The 17,553-nt window shown below is 39.1% G+C and overlaps 1 protein-coding gene across 2 annotated transcripts in view; it reads left to right on the top strand.

Annotated features, from left to right (window-relative positions):
• The window catches only part of IPO7 (importin 7), a 43,502-nt gene that overhangs the window by 5,966 nt on the left and 19,983 nt on the right, over positions 1-17,553 (top strand). The window contains exons 2-8 of one of the 2 annotated variants that reach the window (XM_082485460.1): positions 3,425-3,506; positions 6,065-6,218; positions 6,561-6,719; positions 9,316-9,472; positions 10,106-10,195; positions 10,624-10,718; positions 10,818-10,902. In XM_082485460.1, coding sequence (XP_082341586.1) covers positions 3,425-3,506; positions 6,065-6,218; positions 6,561-6,719; positions 9,316-9,472; positions 10,106-10,195; positions 10,624-10,718; positions 10,818-10,902 — 822 coding nt within the window. The remainder of the gene's footprint in view (positions 1-3,424; positions 3,507-6,064; positions 6,219-6,560; positions 6,720-9,315; positions 9,473-10,105; positions 10,196-10,623; positions 10,719-10,817; positions 10,903-17,553) is intronic. The other variant, XM_082485461.1, reaches the window with a different exon arrangement.

The following is a 17,553-nucleotide window of genomic DNA, read 5'->3' as shown; positions in this document are numbered from 1 at the left end:
GCTGTTGGTAAAGAGGAACATGATGTTCTCAGAGGTAGCCATCTTTGGAGAGTATAAATACTAAAGATTAAAATAGCTGAAATGGATGTTTGTTATTTTTTAATGCCGTAGATACAAAATCGGCACTTATGTGGTGTCTTATTTTAAGTTCAGTTGTTTTTTCCAGGCGCCAATAAAACATTGGGTGTTCTTTTTAATAGTAAAGCAAAACAAGGGAACAAGTGACAGGTTATTGTAGTACCTGGGGTTTTATTTGGCTGTTCAGTACACGCATGCCTTCATGTAGCTGTCCTTACTCCTCCCCACATTTCAGTTTCTCTGGAATCACCTTCCCTTCAGTGGCATGGAAGGGGATCGTTGTAAAGAGTTTAGAAGTACTTTGTATTCCATATAGAATGCATAGAACCGTTAATGTAGCTCTGAATTTTGTTATGAACTGAAAGGATCGAGAGGAGGCTTTGTTTGGAAAGTACAAGGTATTTTACTTCTGCTACTTTATATTAAAAGCACAAATTATTTCTAGTCTGAATCTCTGCCTTTGAACCACTAAAGGTGATAAAGTAGCTCATCCTCATGGTTGGTAGGTGTCTGATGCTTGAGATGTTAATGAGGATGATACTTGTAAGATTTTAAAGAAACAAGATGATGGTGTAGATGTTTGGTCCTATCCTTCAAATTTTGTTATAGTTCAAAGAATCCAGTGAAAATATATTAATTCCACATACTAATATAATTGATATTTCTAGGGAGCTTCTGGAGCTTGCTACAGTCATAGGCTCAGTCCTGATTTTTTTAATGAAGAAAAGATTATTCTTTGGTATTTCATTAAATTTCAGTGTGTGGTAGTTTTGTACACTGCTGTCATTTCTTTGTTGCTTTTTGCTTTTAAGACACATAATTTTTGTATTCAATTTCTTTTTCAATTAGTTCCTTGATATTTCTGAAGCAATTTCTGTATTTTTTATTGAAATGTCCCTGTTACAGCTGCTTTGCTTGAAAAGGTAGTAATTTGTCATAAAAAAGGGAAAGTAATCCTTCATTTTTAAAAATCTAGGATTAAATGTTTTTCAATTTCCAAACATGAAATGCATTGCAAATTTTCACTATTGAAAAGCTAACTGTTAAGTTTATCATAGTCATTGTGAAAAGACATCAGTTTGCACTTTTAAGTCCATTTTATGCGGACTGTAATATCACTTTATTTGTAGGTGAGTTAAAGGTTATTGAAACTGAAAGCTTTCTTCAGTAAATTCATAACGCATTTAAGTATAGGAATGCTTCTGCTGACATTATTGTTAGGCATGTAATTGAGTACTGTGCTGAATTAGGGTCTAATGTAATTTGGTATGTGTTGGTTGGAGGAAAAGTGTGTCTATTGATATTAAGAAAAGAAGGAACTTAATGAACCTGGAGCTGTAATAGAAATTAATACCAACAAGTAATTTCTATTTTAAATCTATTTATTCAACCATTACCTGACAGTTGAAAACAAATATGTTTGGTTTTTTTTCATTTGAAAGTATATTTGCTTCTTCTGGACTTCAGGGGTATGAGAGGGATGTGGGTCCGAAAGATGGGTGCACATACTGTACTGTCAGTTAATCCCAATTCACCAAAATGCACTCTACAAATAAACTTTTACAGTTGAACCAGATGTGAGTGTGTTTCTGTGGGTTTTCTGTGGCCTGTAGATTTGTAGTGCACAGAATGAATATGTACAAAAATGGTTTAACATTTTGGGGAGATTCTTAAGTCAAATTCATTTTTCATTTAACATTAATTTTATATGACAGGAGATAGAAAACAAGCTACAGTAATCAAATCTTAGTACAAATGCATGAACAAGTGTCATCTCCTAGGCTGTCCCTTTTGTTTGTACTAGAACATGTAGGATATATATGTTAGGGAAAGTTAAGGTTGGAGAGAACCTGGTGCTGTAGGACTGAGCTGGGCAGTGTCACACTCTTTGAAGGAATGTTGAAATTTCATACTGTCAAAAAAGCTCTTGGTCCTACTAAAACAGTAGAAAGATAATTTCTGATTGTTTCTCTTTACGGTGTTAATTTGCTGCAGTAACTGAGACAATCATTTATTTTTTTATAAATGGATAGTGTAATTTCAGTGGTTTTCAAAGTATTTATTTGCTTTACGTAGGGAGTAATAAACTGAGTAAGTACGCAAGAGTTGTTTTGCTGAGTTTAACAGGTTAAGTTATGTAGTTATGCAGTTTTCTTTTGATAGTAGTGCTGCAAAGAACATATGAAACAATATTGACATGTAAGTGAAGATAAAGTAGCAATATATATTGGCAATTTTGGATCATGGAGTAATTAGGTTAGAAGGGACCCCTACGAATCATCTGCTCCAGCCCCCTGAAGCAAAGTTGTTTCAAAGTAAGATGAGGTAGACTGGGACTTGTCCAACTGAGTTCTGAGTATCTCAAAGGATGAGGTCCCACAGCCTCTGTGGACATACAGTTCCAGACCTTGGCTACCCTTGTCAATTTTTTTTTTCCTTTTGTAAAATAGGAACTTCCCTCACTGCAGCTCATGTCCATTGATTCTTGACCTTGAGGAAAGTTATGTTGTTTTCCAGTTATAAAAAGTAGAGTTAGCTTTTGAGGATTACAGTTCACTTTTCCCAGCAAAATGAATTTAATGTCTCAAGTTTTTGATGCTTAGGAAAGGTGGGTAAAGGGTGCTGTAATAGTTTTAAAGTATGTAGTGTGTCATTTAGTGTAAGCATTTAGTGTATTGTTGACATTTTTCATTATTGTAAGAAAAAACATGTTTTGTTTTCTTTGTAAGTGAACTCTTGCAAAGTTGTTACTCTGCGGATGTCACTCTATTTAGGTGTCCCTGCTGCTGGTTTGCTGTTGTATAGGTATGCTGACAGTTGCTGCAGTGTAATGCTTAAATGGTCACCTGAAGCTGGTTTTGTGGAAAGATGAACTATGAGTTGGGCAGGCTTGCTTAAGGCCGGGCTTAGTTTTAAGACATAGTTGCCATCTGTTTCGTAGATTATTACATAATGAATTCGTACCTTGTTAAAAGGTCACTGTAAACTTGCTGCGCTTAGGTTTTTCTGGGTATTTAGATATTCTTCTTTCAAGTAAGCATTTGTTCTGAATTAAGAACGTGTTAGGTGACTCTAAAATGCTGATTCCTGAAGCCTGTTTCATGATTTCAACTCTATTACCTTAAACAGTAGGGTTTTTCACCCCCCACTACTGTCTTCAGAATACAGCGAGCATAATGCTTTGGAATGCTTTGGTTGATTAGCTGACTACTGTGAACTATCTGAATTGCTGGTATTCTATTGATTGTATTACATCATTATTATAACGATATTGTAAAACATAATGGGAGTATTCTAAAACTTAACAAACTATGACTAAATAATATTCTTTTTTTTTCCTCTACAGGCTCATAAGTCTGTGAACTTTGTTTCAACTCTGCTTCAGATCACTATGTCTGAGCAGCTGGATTTACCAGTGAGACAGGCAGGCAAGTTTTCCAATCTTTTTTCATTGTACCTACTTTAATGGTGCATACACACAAGTACATATGCAGATGCTGTTAAAGAATTATAATGATTTTAATCTCAAATACTGAAATGGTGAGAGTCGCTTGAATTACAGTCATCATGAACTATATCTGGCACAGTACACTGACTAGGGAAAACAAAGAAAAGGTGGCTGGCTCTTCAGTGCTTGCTCACCTTTATCTCTTGTGAATAACAGTCTTTGGGGAAACAGAATGGGACCTGTACTGTTCAACATCTTTGTCGGTGACATGGACAGTGGGGTTGAGTGCACCCTCAGCAAGTTTGCCGACGATTCCAAGCTGTTTGGCGAGGCAGACACGCTGGAGGGGAGGGATGCCATCCAGAGGGACCTGGATGGGCTGGAGAGGTAGGCCCAAGCCAGCCTCATGCAGTTCAACAAGGCCGAGTGCAAGGTCCTACATCTGGGTCGGGGCAATCCCAAGCACAAATACAGGCTCAGTGGGGAATGGCTGGAGAGCAGCCCTGAGGAGAAGGACCTGGGGGTTCTGATTGATGAGAAGCTCAACATGAACCAGCAATGTGTGATCACAGCCCAGAAGGCCAACCATATCCTTGGCTACATCAGAAGCGTGGCCAGCAGGTCAAAGGAGGTGTTTCTGCCCCTCTACTCCACTCTTGTGAAACCCCACCTGGAGTACTGCATCCAGCTCTGGAGTCCCCAACATAAGAAGGACATGGACCGGTTGGAGCGTGTCCAGAGGAGAGCCACGAGGATGATCCGAGGGCTGGAGCACCTCTCCTATGAGGAGAGGCTGAGAGAGTTGGGGCTGTTCAGCTTGGAGAAGAGAAGTCTCCAGGGAGATCTTATTGCAGCCTTCCAGTACCTAAAGGGGGCCTACAGGAGAGCTGGGGAAGGACTTTTTACTAGGGCACATAGTGATAGGACAAGGGGGAATGGCTTTAAACTGGAAGAGGGCAGGTTTAGATTAAACATTAGGAAGAAGTTTTTCACTTTGAGGGTGGTAAGGCACTAGAACAGGTTGCCCAGAGAGGTTGTTGAGGCCTCATCCCTGGAGGTGTTTAAGGCCAGGCTGGGCTGGATGTGGCCTTGGGCAACCTAGTCTAGTGGGAGGTGTCCCTGTCTATGGCAGGGGGTTTGGAACTCGATGATCTTCAAGGCCCCTTCCAACCTAAGCCATTCTGTGATGCCAGTGCTTGAGCTAAGGAGGTAATTTAACCTTGTCCTAGTAATGCTGATGTTTCTAAACATTTTAAGTGGAAGAGCACAAATTATGTGTTTTGGAACCCTGTTGATCTGTGCATAAGCTGTAAGTAAAATTGGGTATTGAATATTAGCAACTCCAAACATCACCTTAAAGCTGCAATAGAGGTTTCCAGTATGATACTTTAGTGGTTTTTCTGACAATTCAGGAAGCATGATCTTCATCACTTATGTGGATCTTCCACATAGTAGACTATTCTCAGTTGTAGCACAAGCCTAAGTTGCATTTTTATATTATTGCATGGGGGTACCATTCAGATGTTGACTCAAAAAAGTTACTACTTCACATGTATACCAGGCAAAAAAAAGGGGAGGTTTAAAAACAACCTCTGAATATTCACCCTCAGTGTAAGCCAATTAAAAACCAAAGCAGTCTGTAGAGAGTGGAGACAACTCGTAAACACATAGCTTACAAACAGTGCATGTTTTGCAAACCAATTAATGGCATGTTAAATCCCACTGAGGACAGACAGAAGTCTGCATCACTTCAGTCTTGTAATAGTTCATATCTACCGAGTGTTACTTACCTTTGCAGACCCTTTCAGAAATCCTTTGGTTTCAGCATCTTCAGAAGGTGCATATGAAATTTGGGAAGAGAAGTTGCTTTATGGATTTGTACACAGAATTAGATTAATAGTAACTTTGTTATTTGTTTGTAATTTGAGATTTCCTGTTGCATTTTGTAAGTCCTTTTCTTTCCAAGTGCTCTAATCTATATTATGCCACATAAGCAGTTTGGATTTGGTTGTCAAATGGTAAATGCAGTCATTTGTGCCAGCAGCCTGATTGCTACAAAGTGCTGGGGTCCATAACCTTGTTATAAAGGAGCTCTCTTTCTCTTTAGCATTCGCTCCTGTATTGGAAATTTAATCCGTTTTTTTTCCACTTACAAGGTGTTTTAGATCATCATTAGTATTGGTTAGATATTTTTTTTTTATGAAAATACTGAGAAGATAATTATGGACTATTTTTCAGAAGTGAGTTGCTAAAATATTCCACAGCTATTTCTATAGCACAGATAAAAGCAATACATTTAGTATTTTTATATGAAAACACATTATTTACAGAACTAAAAATACAGACATCACAATAAATGGGTAAAAGTGTTTCGGTTAATAATTTGTATCATTTATGTATTTTGATTCTCCTACTCAGAAATGGTCAATAAATTAGTCATTTCAATCTGTTTTGTTCTAAAACAGATTTCTTTGCCAAATGCATGTTTGTTTTGTGCTTTGAATGGCTATCAGCTGATTTGCCACTTTTGTCTTACAGGGGTTATCTACTTGAAAAATATGATAACCCAGTATTGGCCAGATCGTGAAGCTGCGCCAGGAGAGATTCCACCATACTCTATCCCAGAAGAAGATAGACACTGTATTCGTGAAAACATTGTAGAAGCCATTATTCACTCTCCTGAGCTGATTAGGTATGCAGTTTTAATCTGTTAATTGATTGGCTGTGGTTTCTGACTGTTGGGGTGGTTTGGGGGTTTTTTGCCCAACTAAGATGACCTGTGTGCTGAGCATCATTGTCATACACTGTGTATCCTAAGCATAGAATTAATGTAGATGACAAAACAGTTTTCAGCTTGTGCAGCATGTAGAAATTTGAAGTTCCTCGAATGGAGACTATTAAGCAGAAAGTGTAGAAACCAAACCTTCTAAACAAAACTTGAAAAAAGTCTAAGTTTGGGCAAGTTTCAAGACCACAAGAATACTATTAAAATAATAGTAGTAATGTATTTAATCATTGATTATTTGATTTCTAGAGTACAGCTTACTACTTGCATTCACCATATTATCAAGCATGATTATCCTAGTCGCTGGACTGCAGTTGTGGAGAAAATTGGATTTTATCTTCAGTCTGACAACAGTGCTTGTTGGCTTGGAATTCTTCTTTGTCTTTATCAACTTGTGAAAAACTATGAGTAAGTTTTTTTTTCTACCATATAAAACAGCAGAATTAATTTATTTGTGTTTGTTTTTTGTATTCTGTATATATATTTTAACCATGTAGAATTGTGCATGGGATTATACAAAGGTGACAAATCTAATTTTAGAAAATATTCTTGAATACTTGCTATGCAGATGTTGGCTCATATATCTTCTCCACTAAGAAATTACAGAAAAACTGCCTTCATTAAAGGTTTGAGATCAGAGAAAAGAGTGTTTTAAAGCCTTAATTCGGTAGGGTTTTTTATGGACTGATAGCAGTAAGAAAGTCTGCTCAAAATCATGACTTTTGTAGAAAAGGATTATTTATTTAAATCAGGTTTAGACTCTTAAAGAATTTGTATTTGAGTTATCAGTGACAGTAAACACAAAGGTTTCAAAGTGTAAAATCTTGAATGTTAGAAGGTTCAGAAATAGTTGACTGACTTTGGTATGATCCTTTTGAAAATTTTGATAGCTTCATCCAACCCATCATAGGAAGTCTTTATCAAAGCCCACCATTTCCCTATGTGCAAGGCATTGGGCTAGGATACAGGTGAATGTTCTTTGCTCTGTATCTGGTATTATGCTCAGTGCTTTAAAGTTGAGGTTGCACTTTGAGAAGTTATTGTGGAGCTTAGCTGCTGCTACTGGCATGTAGGAAACTCATTTCAGCTGGGTCACGGAAAAGTGCAATCCTGGAATCGGGGAATTGTAGTAGTGGAACTGATGGAATACACAACTTACTCTTTCAAAGCACTGTCATGCATAACTTTTTTGTTGCAGGTACTCGATTTAAAATGTTGCGTTGAAAATTTCACTGTCTAATTCCATTAATTTTACATAAAGTAGTGTAAAACAGGTGAATGTCATTTCTCAAAAACACTTTTTTACAGAAATACCATAAAGACCTTTGTAATCCTGTGTTGGAGTTTTTTTCTATGGCTGAATATCGCAAGTCCTGCTAGGAAAGGAAAATAAACTCATTTCTCGCTTGATTTTCAAATTAAGCATCTTTAACCAAATACATAGCAAGAGATCTGTGAGATACAAAACATGAGGTATTTACTGGTGGTGTATTCTGATTACAGCAATCCTTGTTTAGGGAAGAATTTTGATATGAGCACAGTCATTGTGTGATTAGCTAAGGTAACAGGTGTGTTCATAATCTCTAGCTGAGGCCAGTAACTGCTCATACTTGTTTAGCTTTCTGGGTGAAGTCAACAAGGGTCGGTTTCACAAATCGTGTAGGAATATGCATATTTCATTGCATAACAATATGGATGCAAGCAGGTCTGTCTAAAATTTGTTGAATTACTTGTGTAAGGTTTATTGGGATTTTTTTTTTTTCCTTAATGGGGCTTTTCAACATTATTTCTTTTTCTCCAAATCCAGCCAGCAAGACCAAATGGCTGCTCTTTGCATAGTAATTTTTTCTGGTTTTTTTTTTCAATTGTGTCTTTTGTGGAAATGAGAAACTGAATTTTCCTGAGCAACATTTAGTTCTTGTATTTTCTGAAACAGTAACCTAAATATATGGAAACTATATTGAACAGGTTTTTGGAGCTCAGTGTTCTGTGGTAGTTTTTACAGAACATGCCATCTGGCAGCAGTTTGAGTAGACTTTATCTTATATTTTTGCAAATTCACACTGTTTAAGAGGCTGAGCGTTGATATTTAATATTAGTGAAAAGTCTGCCAAAATGTATTTAAAAACAAAACCCAATCCCCCAAACTAAAAATCTTCCACAAGAGTCCAAGAGTATTATAGTATAGGTTAATCAGAAGATAAAGCTCTACAGTCTTAAAATTATATTTTACGTTGTTCTTAATGTCATCACCAGTATGGACAAGATCCTATTCTGCTGTAATAACTCTTGAGTCAATAAGGACTTTCTTCTTCAGAAGTTAAAAGGTGGGGGGAAGACTTCAAACATAGACAAGACTTCAACATAGCCTTGGAGCCTGCCTTTTCTGTTAAATGGTTAGATTTGGGCAAATTAAATGGTGAGATGAGAGATATCAATGGTAAACTGTGAGAGACCTCACAGTTTATTTTCTTCAGTGTGCGTGAAGTAATCTAGCTTCTGGAAATATTTTGATAAATTGTGAACTTTGATAAATGTCTTTCTGTAGTATTACTGACTAGCCCAGCATCTGCCATTCTTGACAATAAATGTGTACCTTTTGCTTGCAGTTTTTGTAATGCTCTGATTGCTTTTGTAATGGTGTGGCTGAACATGATGTAGTATTCGAAGTGAGTAAGTTGGCAGGAGTGCATTACCAGCAGAAAACTAATGTGGATATGTAGTGGAGTAATGGACACTCAGCAGTCTTCTGACTTGCCTTTTAAGTCTAACATTGTCTGGCTATAGCTTTATTTCAAATTCTGTAACAAGAAATGGCTAGGTGGTTTGTTGTGGGTTTTTTTTGTTGTTGTTGTTGGTTTTTTTTTTTTTTTTTTTTAAATCATATGTTGTTACAAACTGTAATATAACCTACTTGTGTTCGCACCGTGGAAAGGTGGACTTCTAAAATTCAAAAGCTACCTGAAAGCTCTCTACAAAACTATTTTTTTTTTCTTATCTAAAGGTACAAGAAACCAGAGGAGCGTAGTCCTTTGATAGCTGCAATGCAACATTTTCTACCAGTTCTGAAGGATAGTTTCATTCAGCTCTTGAGTGATCCATCTGATCAGTCTGTCCTCATCCAGAAACAGATCTTCAAAATATTTTATGCCCTTGTCCAGGTAAAAAAAAACAAACTTTGTATATACGTAAACAGTAATTTAGTTTAAATCACTATACTTTTCTTTAAAATAGTAAATGACAGAAATATTAACAATATTAGATTACATCTGAATCATTTACCCTACTACTCAACTGTGGTACAAATCACAGGGTTTTGGTGTGCTTGATTGTCCTGTACTTTTACTTTTGTACAGTGCTATTCCTGGTTGGCATTAGATAGAACTTATGCATGCCATCCTCTAAGGTGTAGAGTGTTTGCTAGAAAGCTGATTTGAAAATCAGTTTTCAAATGACATGTTGTAGAGGCCAGCCTACATCAAATTACCAGTATAAATGCAGCAGTTTCGAATGAGACTGTTAATATGCTGTTAATTGCTTCAGAAATTAGTGTAACATCCATTTAAGTAGTGTCTTAGCATTGCATAAGCAGAATGAATTGGAGTAAAGACCTCTAGCACCTTTGAGGATATAGACTAGGTTGTCTTAAGTTCTTTACCTGGGTTTTCAGAGTCGTTTGCTAATCTAGCAAAGTTTAGACAATGGTTTGAAAGAGCTAAAATTCAAACTGTGAAAGTTACGCTATTTTCAGATTGCTTTACGATGAATTTATTTTGCCTTTTTTTTTAAATAAGTACACGTTACCTTTGGAGTTGATAAATCAGCAAAACTTGACCGAATGGATAGAAATCCTGAAGACTGTTGTCGATAGGGATGTACCAGCTGTAAGTGGCTTTTAGCTATTTATGTCTTTAAGCTTAAATATTTTTCATTCATTAGAATGTTAAAAAGTTTACCTTTTTTTCTTTCTGCATTTTTTTATCTCAATAGATGCCAGAAAAAAAAAATTTAAACTAAATAGGGTGTTTTAAACAGACTAGACAAATTTTAAAAATGCGTAGCTTGTATGAGCGTTCTGTTGTTTTCAAATTATAGCACAACTTATTTTGGCCTCTTGTTTCAAGAATTTGTTGACGATTTTTGCAGCATATATCATGGGATTTATTTTTAGATATGCTTTACTTTAGACTTCTATTAAGCTAGAAGTGCAAAGTGCAGGTTAAAAGCGAAATATGCTATATAGTTGTTCAAAATGCATATCTTTCTGAATAGGTTGTAAATAATCCTTTTATTGCCTTTTTTTCCCCTAAAGGAAACTCTTCAAGTTGATGAAGATGATAGACCTGAGTTGCCTTGGTGGAAATGCAAGAAGTGGGCTTTGCATATATTAGCTAGGCTTTTTGAGAGGTATTTTCTCTTCCATTATTATTTTTAAAAACCCAAACAAATATTAAAGTCAATAATATTGCTGCACTCTTGAATTTGCCTACTTGCTTCTAATTCTAGGTATGGAAGCCCTGGCAACGTTTCCAAGGAGTACAATGAGTTTGCTGAAGTGTTCCTGAAGGCTTTCGCTGTTGGTGTTCAGCAAGTAAGAAAAACTGAATGTGAGGGATATTAGGATGAGTTTAGAGTTAGTAGTCATTTCTTACTATTTTCTGAGAGAGGGGAAAAAAAAAAAAGCTTCTTGCTCTTCTTTCCAATTGTTGTTTTTTTTAAACACGTTGGTGTGGAAAGCACTGACATCTGTGGATTAAAAGAAAAGAATGGTTAAAAAAATTATGTATTTGCCACATAGGATAATCTGCTGAAAATAGTCTATGCAGCACTGATAAATCTGTAAATGGAGTAAAAGCTCTCATGAAATAGGCCCTCCAATGAGCTTCAGATAAATGCTATCAGTTTTTCTCCTTCTGGAATAGATAGGTATAATGTTAATGTGATGTAGTTGACCTTTTTACCTACCCTTTTAACTGTGATCATAGGGTTCTTTTTTAACTCAAACTCAGTAAATACTAAGCTTCCTAAACTTCTACAAAAGCCTGATCAAGAAGAGGCTAGCTTACAGACAGGTAAGTCTGATGGTCACTTTCTACTCATCTCCCTGTCTAATGGTTGCCACTTTTACAGGGTTTTTATACACAAAGCATCTTCTGGACTATAGCAATTTCTAACCTGATGTATCAATGTTATGCCAAACTAGCCTTGATTTACCTTTATTGGAGTAACTTCATGATTCAGATAGTCTTACCACATGGCAGCAACCTACAGGTTTTCCTGAAGGGTCAGAATGGACCATCAGGGGCCATCAGGGGGCCGGAATTGTTATCTGCCTCTCTTATAGAACATGTGTTTAAAGTCAGTAATTTGAGCTTTTTGAACTAGCAAGAAAATTCTCATGAATATTGGGAAATTTTTTTGGTTCTGACTCTCAGCTCCTGGCTGTACTGCTGACTTCTGTTTTTTTTGAAACAAGTTTGTTCATAAAAAAACTTCAAGTAGTTTTTGTAAAACTTCCTTGTATTGGCTCATAAATCTGTTTATGTTAAGGTGATTAGGTTGTCAACAGACTATTTATGAAAGTCTCGGGCACCAGACTGTTTTCTTTAAAGCCTTTATTTTAGTCAGGTTCGGACTATTACCCATTACTGCTGGTCTGTGTAAGTGGCCATGAAGCTGCAACAACATAGTCCAGGGACAAAAAGATTTTCAGGGCCTTGGGACAGTTAGTAAGGGAATCGGGAAGACAGGTTATCTTGTCCTTTATCCTTCCAGTTGCGGAGGGCAACACTGGAAGAAATAGATGAGTCCAGTCTATTAATACATGGCTCTGTGGCTGGTGTCATCACAATTTTGGGTAAAAACCAAAATGATTGATAATGGGATGGCCTATACAGCATCAGGCTTACCTGTATCAGATGGGATTAACCTTTCTCAAAGGGGGAAGAGGATCTTTGCTCACAAGTTAGTAGACTTCATTGACAGAGCTTTAAACGAGGCTTGAAGGGGGAGGGGGATAATATCCGTCTTGTCTGTGACAAGCTATGGGATAACATGCCAAAATTAGATGGATAGGGTGCTAGAGAGGGCCCTCAGCCTGTTGCTTTGAGACATGCTGGATACACTGCAGCACACTGGAAGTCTTAGAGATGAGCCAGGGGCTGCTGAGGTAATAGGAGCCAACAGGGAAATACCAGTGAAATACTGTGAAGGAATGAAGGGGTGTTCCTCTAGAGAGGCTGATATGGCAAACAGCCCAGCTGTTGAGCCTCTACACCAATGCACGCAACATGGGCGGAGTTGAAAGCCACTGTGCTGCTAGAAAGCTACGACCTAGTTGCCATTACTGAAACTTGGTGCAGCGAATCCCATGACTGGAGTGCAGTTATCAATTGTTACAAGCTGTTCAGAAAGGATGGGAGGAAGGAGGGGCCGGAGATATTGCCCTCTACATCAAGAAATGGGTAGAGTGTGAAGAGCTGTCTCTGAAGAAAAGCCACAAGCAGGTTGAAAGCTTATGGGTAAGAATTGGGGACCAAGGCAACAAAGGGAACTTGTGGTTGGTGTCTACTACAGGCTGCCTGATCAAGGGGAGCCTATTGACGAAGCCTTCTTACTCCAGCCACAGGAGGCATTGCTTGTGCAGGCTGTTGTCCTGCTGGGGGACTTCAACCACCCTGACATCTGCTGGAAAAGTAGCGTGGCAAGCTGTAGGCAATCCAGGAGACTCCTGGAATGCATTGGGGATAAATAACTTCTTAAGCCAGGTAACAGACAGCCCTACCAGAGGGGATGAGATACTGGACCTGATGGTCACCAACACAAGTGAGCTAATCTGTAACATCAAAATTGGAGACAGCCTGGGCTTCAGTGATCAAGCACTGGTGGAGTTTGCAGTCCTGAGGGGTATGGGTCAGGCAAAAAGTCAAGTCAGGACCTTGAACTTTAGGAAAGCAAACTTCCAGCTCTTCAAGGAGTTAGTCAATAGGACTCCCTGGCAAACTGCCCTTAGGGACAAGGGAGCAGAACAGAGCTGACATCCTTAAGGATGCTTTCCATACAGTGCAAGAGCCCTTGATCCCCAGGTGTAAGAAGTCAGGAAAGGAAGGCAAGAGGTGGGCATGGCTGATTCGAGACCTGCTGGTCAAACTATTGGGCAAGAGGGAAATGCATAGTGTCCTGGTTTGAGGTAAAACAGAACCAATTTTGTTCAGGAACTTTGCTTCTTAGCTGGGCCTCTTCTAACTACTGAAATTAACTGCATATTGTGCAGACAGTGTTCACTCTGAGTGATAAGACCAATTGTTTATAGCTGATGCCCAGGCACGGTATGCAGAGAGGCTCTTGCTTATACTTATTGCTATAACACGCAAGCCCAACCAACTTTGTTATTTGCCACATTGGAGGGTCGGAAGCGGAAAAGCATAGTGGGGTCCCACCTGCAGGGAGGAGCGGACAGGACAGGTGACCCAAAACTGACCAACAGGGTATTCCATCCCATCTGCCTCATGCTCAGTATAAAAACTGAGGGATCAAAGGGTCACTCTCTCTTCCTTCAATGGCTGACGTCTGAGGAGGTCTCTTGTCTGCCTGTGATCCAGATCCGAAATCCAGTTCCCGTCTGTCACTGAGTCCAGTCTGGGACTGCCCCAGTGCCAGCCGGTGACATGATTGTCATCTCGGGAGCTTGATACGGTTTTGTATATATTTCATTATTTCTTTTTATTTTATTATTAATATTTCATTAAAGTAGTTTAGTTCCTTCTAAACTCAAGTCTTTTTTTCCTCCTCTGCCTCTCTCTTTGAAGAGGGGTAGAGGGGAACATCTGTTGGTCCCATCTGGGGTCCCTCGGGTCCTCAGTGGTGGATTTGGCCTAAACCATGACACATAAGCAGTGGAAGCAGGGACAGATATCCAGGCAAGAGTATAAGGACACTGTCTGGTCCTGTAGGGATGGAGTCAGGAAGACCAAGGTGCAGCTGGAGCTGAACTTGGCAAGGAATGCAAAGAATAATAAGAAGCACTTCTACAGGTATGTCAGCCAGAAAAGGAGGGTCAAAGAAAGCATGCTTCCCCCTCCCTGCCCCCTCCGATAAGCAAGACTGGCAAACTGGTAACAATGGGTGAGGAGAAGGCTGAGGTACTCTACAACTTTTTTTGCCTCAGTCTTCACTGGCAATCTTTCTTCCCACACCTCTTGAGTGGATGGACCACAAGGCAGGGACTGGTGGAGCAAAGTCCCTCCCACTGTAAGAGAAAATCCGGTTCATGACCACCTGAGGAACCTGAACGTACATAAGTTTATGGGACCTGAGAAGATGCATCCCAGAGTCCTGAGGGAATGAGCTGATGTAGTTGCCAAGCCATTCTCCATGATATTAGAAAAGTCATGGCAGTCAGGTGAAGACCCTGGTGACTGGACCCATTTTTAAAAACTGTAAAAAAGAGGACCCTGGGAGCTACTGACCTGTCAGTCTCACCTCTGTGCCTGGGAAGATCATGGAACAGATCCTCCTGGAAGCTATGCTAAGGCACATGGAGGACAGGGAGGCGATTTGAGACAGCCAGCATGGCTTCACCAAGGGCAAGTCCTGCCTGAACAACCTAGTGGCCTTATATGATGGAGTGACTACATCAGTGGACAAGGGAAGAGCTACGGATGTAATCTATCTGGACTTCTCTAAGGCTTTTCACATGGTCCCTCACAACATCCTTCTCTCTAAATTGGAGAGATGTGGGTTTGATGGGTGGGTGGTTTGGTAGATGAGGAATTGGTTGAATGGTTGCATCCAGAAGGTAGTTGTCAATGGTTCAGTGTCCAGGTGGAGATCAGTGATAAGTGGTGTCCTTCAGGGATCTGTACTGGGACCAGTACTGTTCAATATCTTCATCGGTGAAATAGACAGTTGGGATCAAGTGTACCCTCTGCAAATTTGCAGATGACACCAATCTGAGTGGTGTGGTTGACACGCCTGATGGACAGGGTGCCATCCATAGGGACCTTGACAAGCTTGAGAAGTGGTCCTATGTGAACCTCATGAGGTTCAACAAGGCCAAGAGCAAGGTCCTGCACCTGGGTCAGGGCAACCCCTGGTATCAATACAGGCTGGAGGATGAAGGGATTGAGAGCAGACCTGCTGAGAAGGACTTGGGGGTGTTGATTGATGGGAACTTCAATGTGAGCTGGCAATGTGCGCTTGCAGCCCGGAAGGCCAACTGCATCCTGGGCTGTATCAAAAGAAGCATTGCCAGCAGGTCAAGGGGCGTGATTGTCCCCTTCTACTCCATTCCTGTGAGACCCCACCTGGAGTGCTATGTCCAGCTTTGGAATCCTCAGTGCAGGAGAGACATGGACCTGTTGGAGAGGGTCCAGAGGAGGGCCACGAAGATGATCACAGGGCTGGAGCACCTCTCCTATGAAGACAGGCTAAGAGAGTTGGGGGTTGTTCAGCCTGGAGAAGAGAAGGCTCCAGGGAGACCTTATTGCCACCTTTTCAGTACTTAAAGGGGGCTTATGAGAAAGATGGGGACAAATTTTTTAGCAGGGCATGCTGTGAATAGGACAATGGGTAATGGTTTTAAACTAAAAGAAGGTAGGTTTAGACTAGATACAAAGAAGAAATTTTTTACAATGAGGGTGGTGAAACGTTGGAACAGGCTGCCCAGAGAGGTGGTAGATGCCCCATTCTTGGAAACATTCAAGTTCAGGTTGGATGGGGCTCTGAGTAATCTGCTCTAGTTAAAGATGTCCCTGCTCATTGCAGTGGGGTTGAACTAGCTGACCTTTAAAGGTCCCTTCCAACCCAAATTATTCTATGATTCTATGAATCAGGAGAAGCAGTTCTTAGCTGTTTTCTTAGTTTTTATTCCTAATGAAATTGTAATGAATTACAGGCCTTTAAAAGAGGACAAGTAGGGAAAGCATCTCCTAAATACATGGTTTTTTGAAGGTCATCCAAAGTATTGACAGGAAAGAGAACATTTGTCACAGTGTTAGGAAGTACATCCCATCATATTCTACTCAGACAAGTGGAGTCAGCATCACCTTCTGAGGTGCTTTTACCTGTAAGATGGTAATCTACTATTACATGTTCTTTAAGACCTTATTGGTTGCTTTGCACTTCAAAGATAAAATGAAGTTCTGACAAAAGACTGTATGGGTAAAAGAAGTCTTCAAAAAGATAAATTTAAACAGTTCAACAAAATACTTTGTGTGTTTTTTTTTTTTTTTTACATTTTCTTTGAATCAGATTTGTTCCTTACTATTATTGCATCTAAGAAACACCAAGAATTCAAGTCTTTAAAGAAAATTGCTCAAAAGCAGGACTTTAAAATGCTTACAGTTTCTTCCTATCTAATAATGTAACTTGTATAGAAATACAGATTATTTTTAAGGTGCTGCCCTCTATTTCTGTGCAGAAGATAAATCTTGAATGTATGCTCAAGAAATTGAATTCTTCAGATAAATGTTATGGAAGATTTTTAAATGGGATGTATTTCTTCACAAAAGTTGGAAATCTGAACCAAAGAATACAAATTCTGATAATATGCTTGACTGAGTTCTCTTGACTCTCCCAAGTATATGTGTCCTTTTACTAAAGGAGTAATAGATAAATATATGGTATGGGATTACAGGTTGTTCAAGTATAAACTCGAAACATACTGCTAATAGTTTTCTGATAGTTATTTCTCATTGATTATCCTTTTTACGCAGTCTGTATCTTCTTATGTGCATGTCACCAACCAAAAAGAAAAAAATCCAGCACATTCAGCATTAGTTTTAGCTAAAAAACTTTCTTAAGCTTGGCTAAAACAGTCTGAGCTGTCTAGCTGGAACACCTTGATTCTTATCCCTTGTGTTAGCTGCTGTTTCGCTTAAGACATTTCTCATTTTGAAAGACCTGATGAGCCAGAACTAAGCCCTGGTCAAACACTACTGTCTGGTTGTTCCTTGGCACAGTTGCAGAATTTTTTGTCCTGGAGCCTCCATCCAATATCCTGCTTTTCCTCACTGCAGTTCTTAAAGCTTTTCTTAGTCTTTTTAATGTCTTTCCTTATTGCATCTGAATCATAGGAGGTAACTGCTTAAACCACTTGTCCTAAGTAGTGTGGCTGCACAGACCGTTTGTTAGACCTCAGCTTTGTCCTCATTTCCAAAGACTATTCTCCATCCTTTCACTGACTATTGATGAATTTAGGCTTTTCTGTGTGCTGTCCTGCTACATTGAAGAATCTATTAAA

This window comes from Vanellus vanellus (assembly GCF_965231255.1).
Source record: "Vanellus vanellus genome assembly, chromosome: 6".
Lineage (NCBI taxonomy): Eukaryota > Metazoa > Chordata > Aves > Charadriiformes > Charadriidae > Vanellus > Vanellus vanellus.
This window is presented reverse-complemented; position numbering and strand designations above follow the sequence as displayed.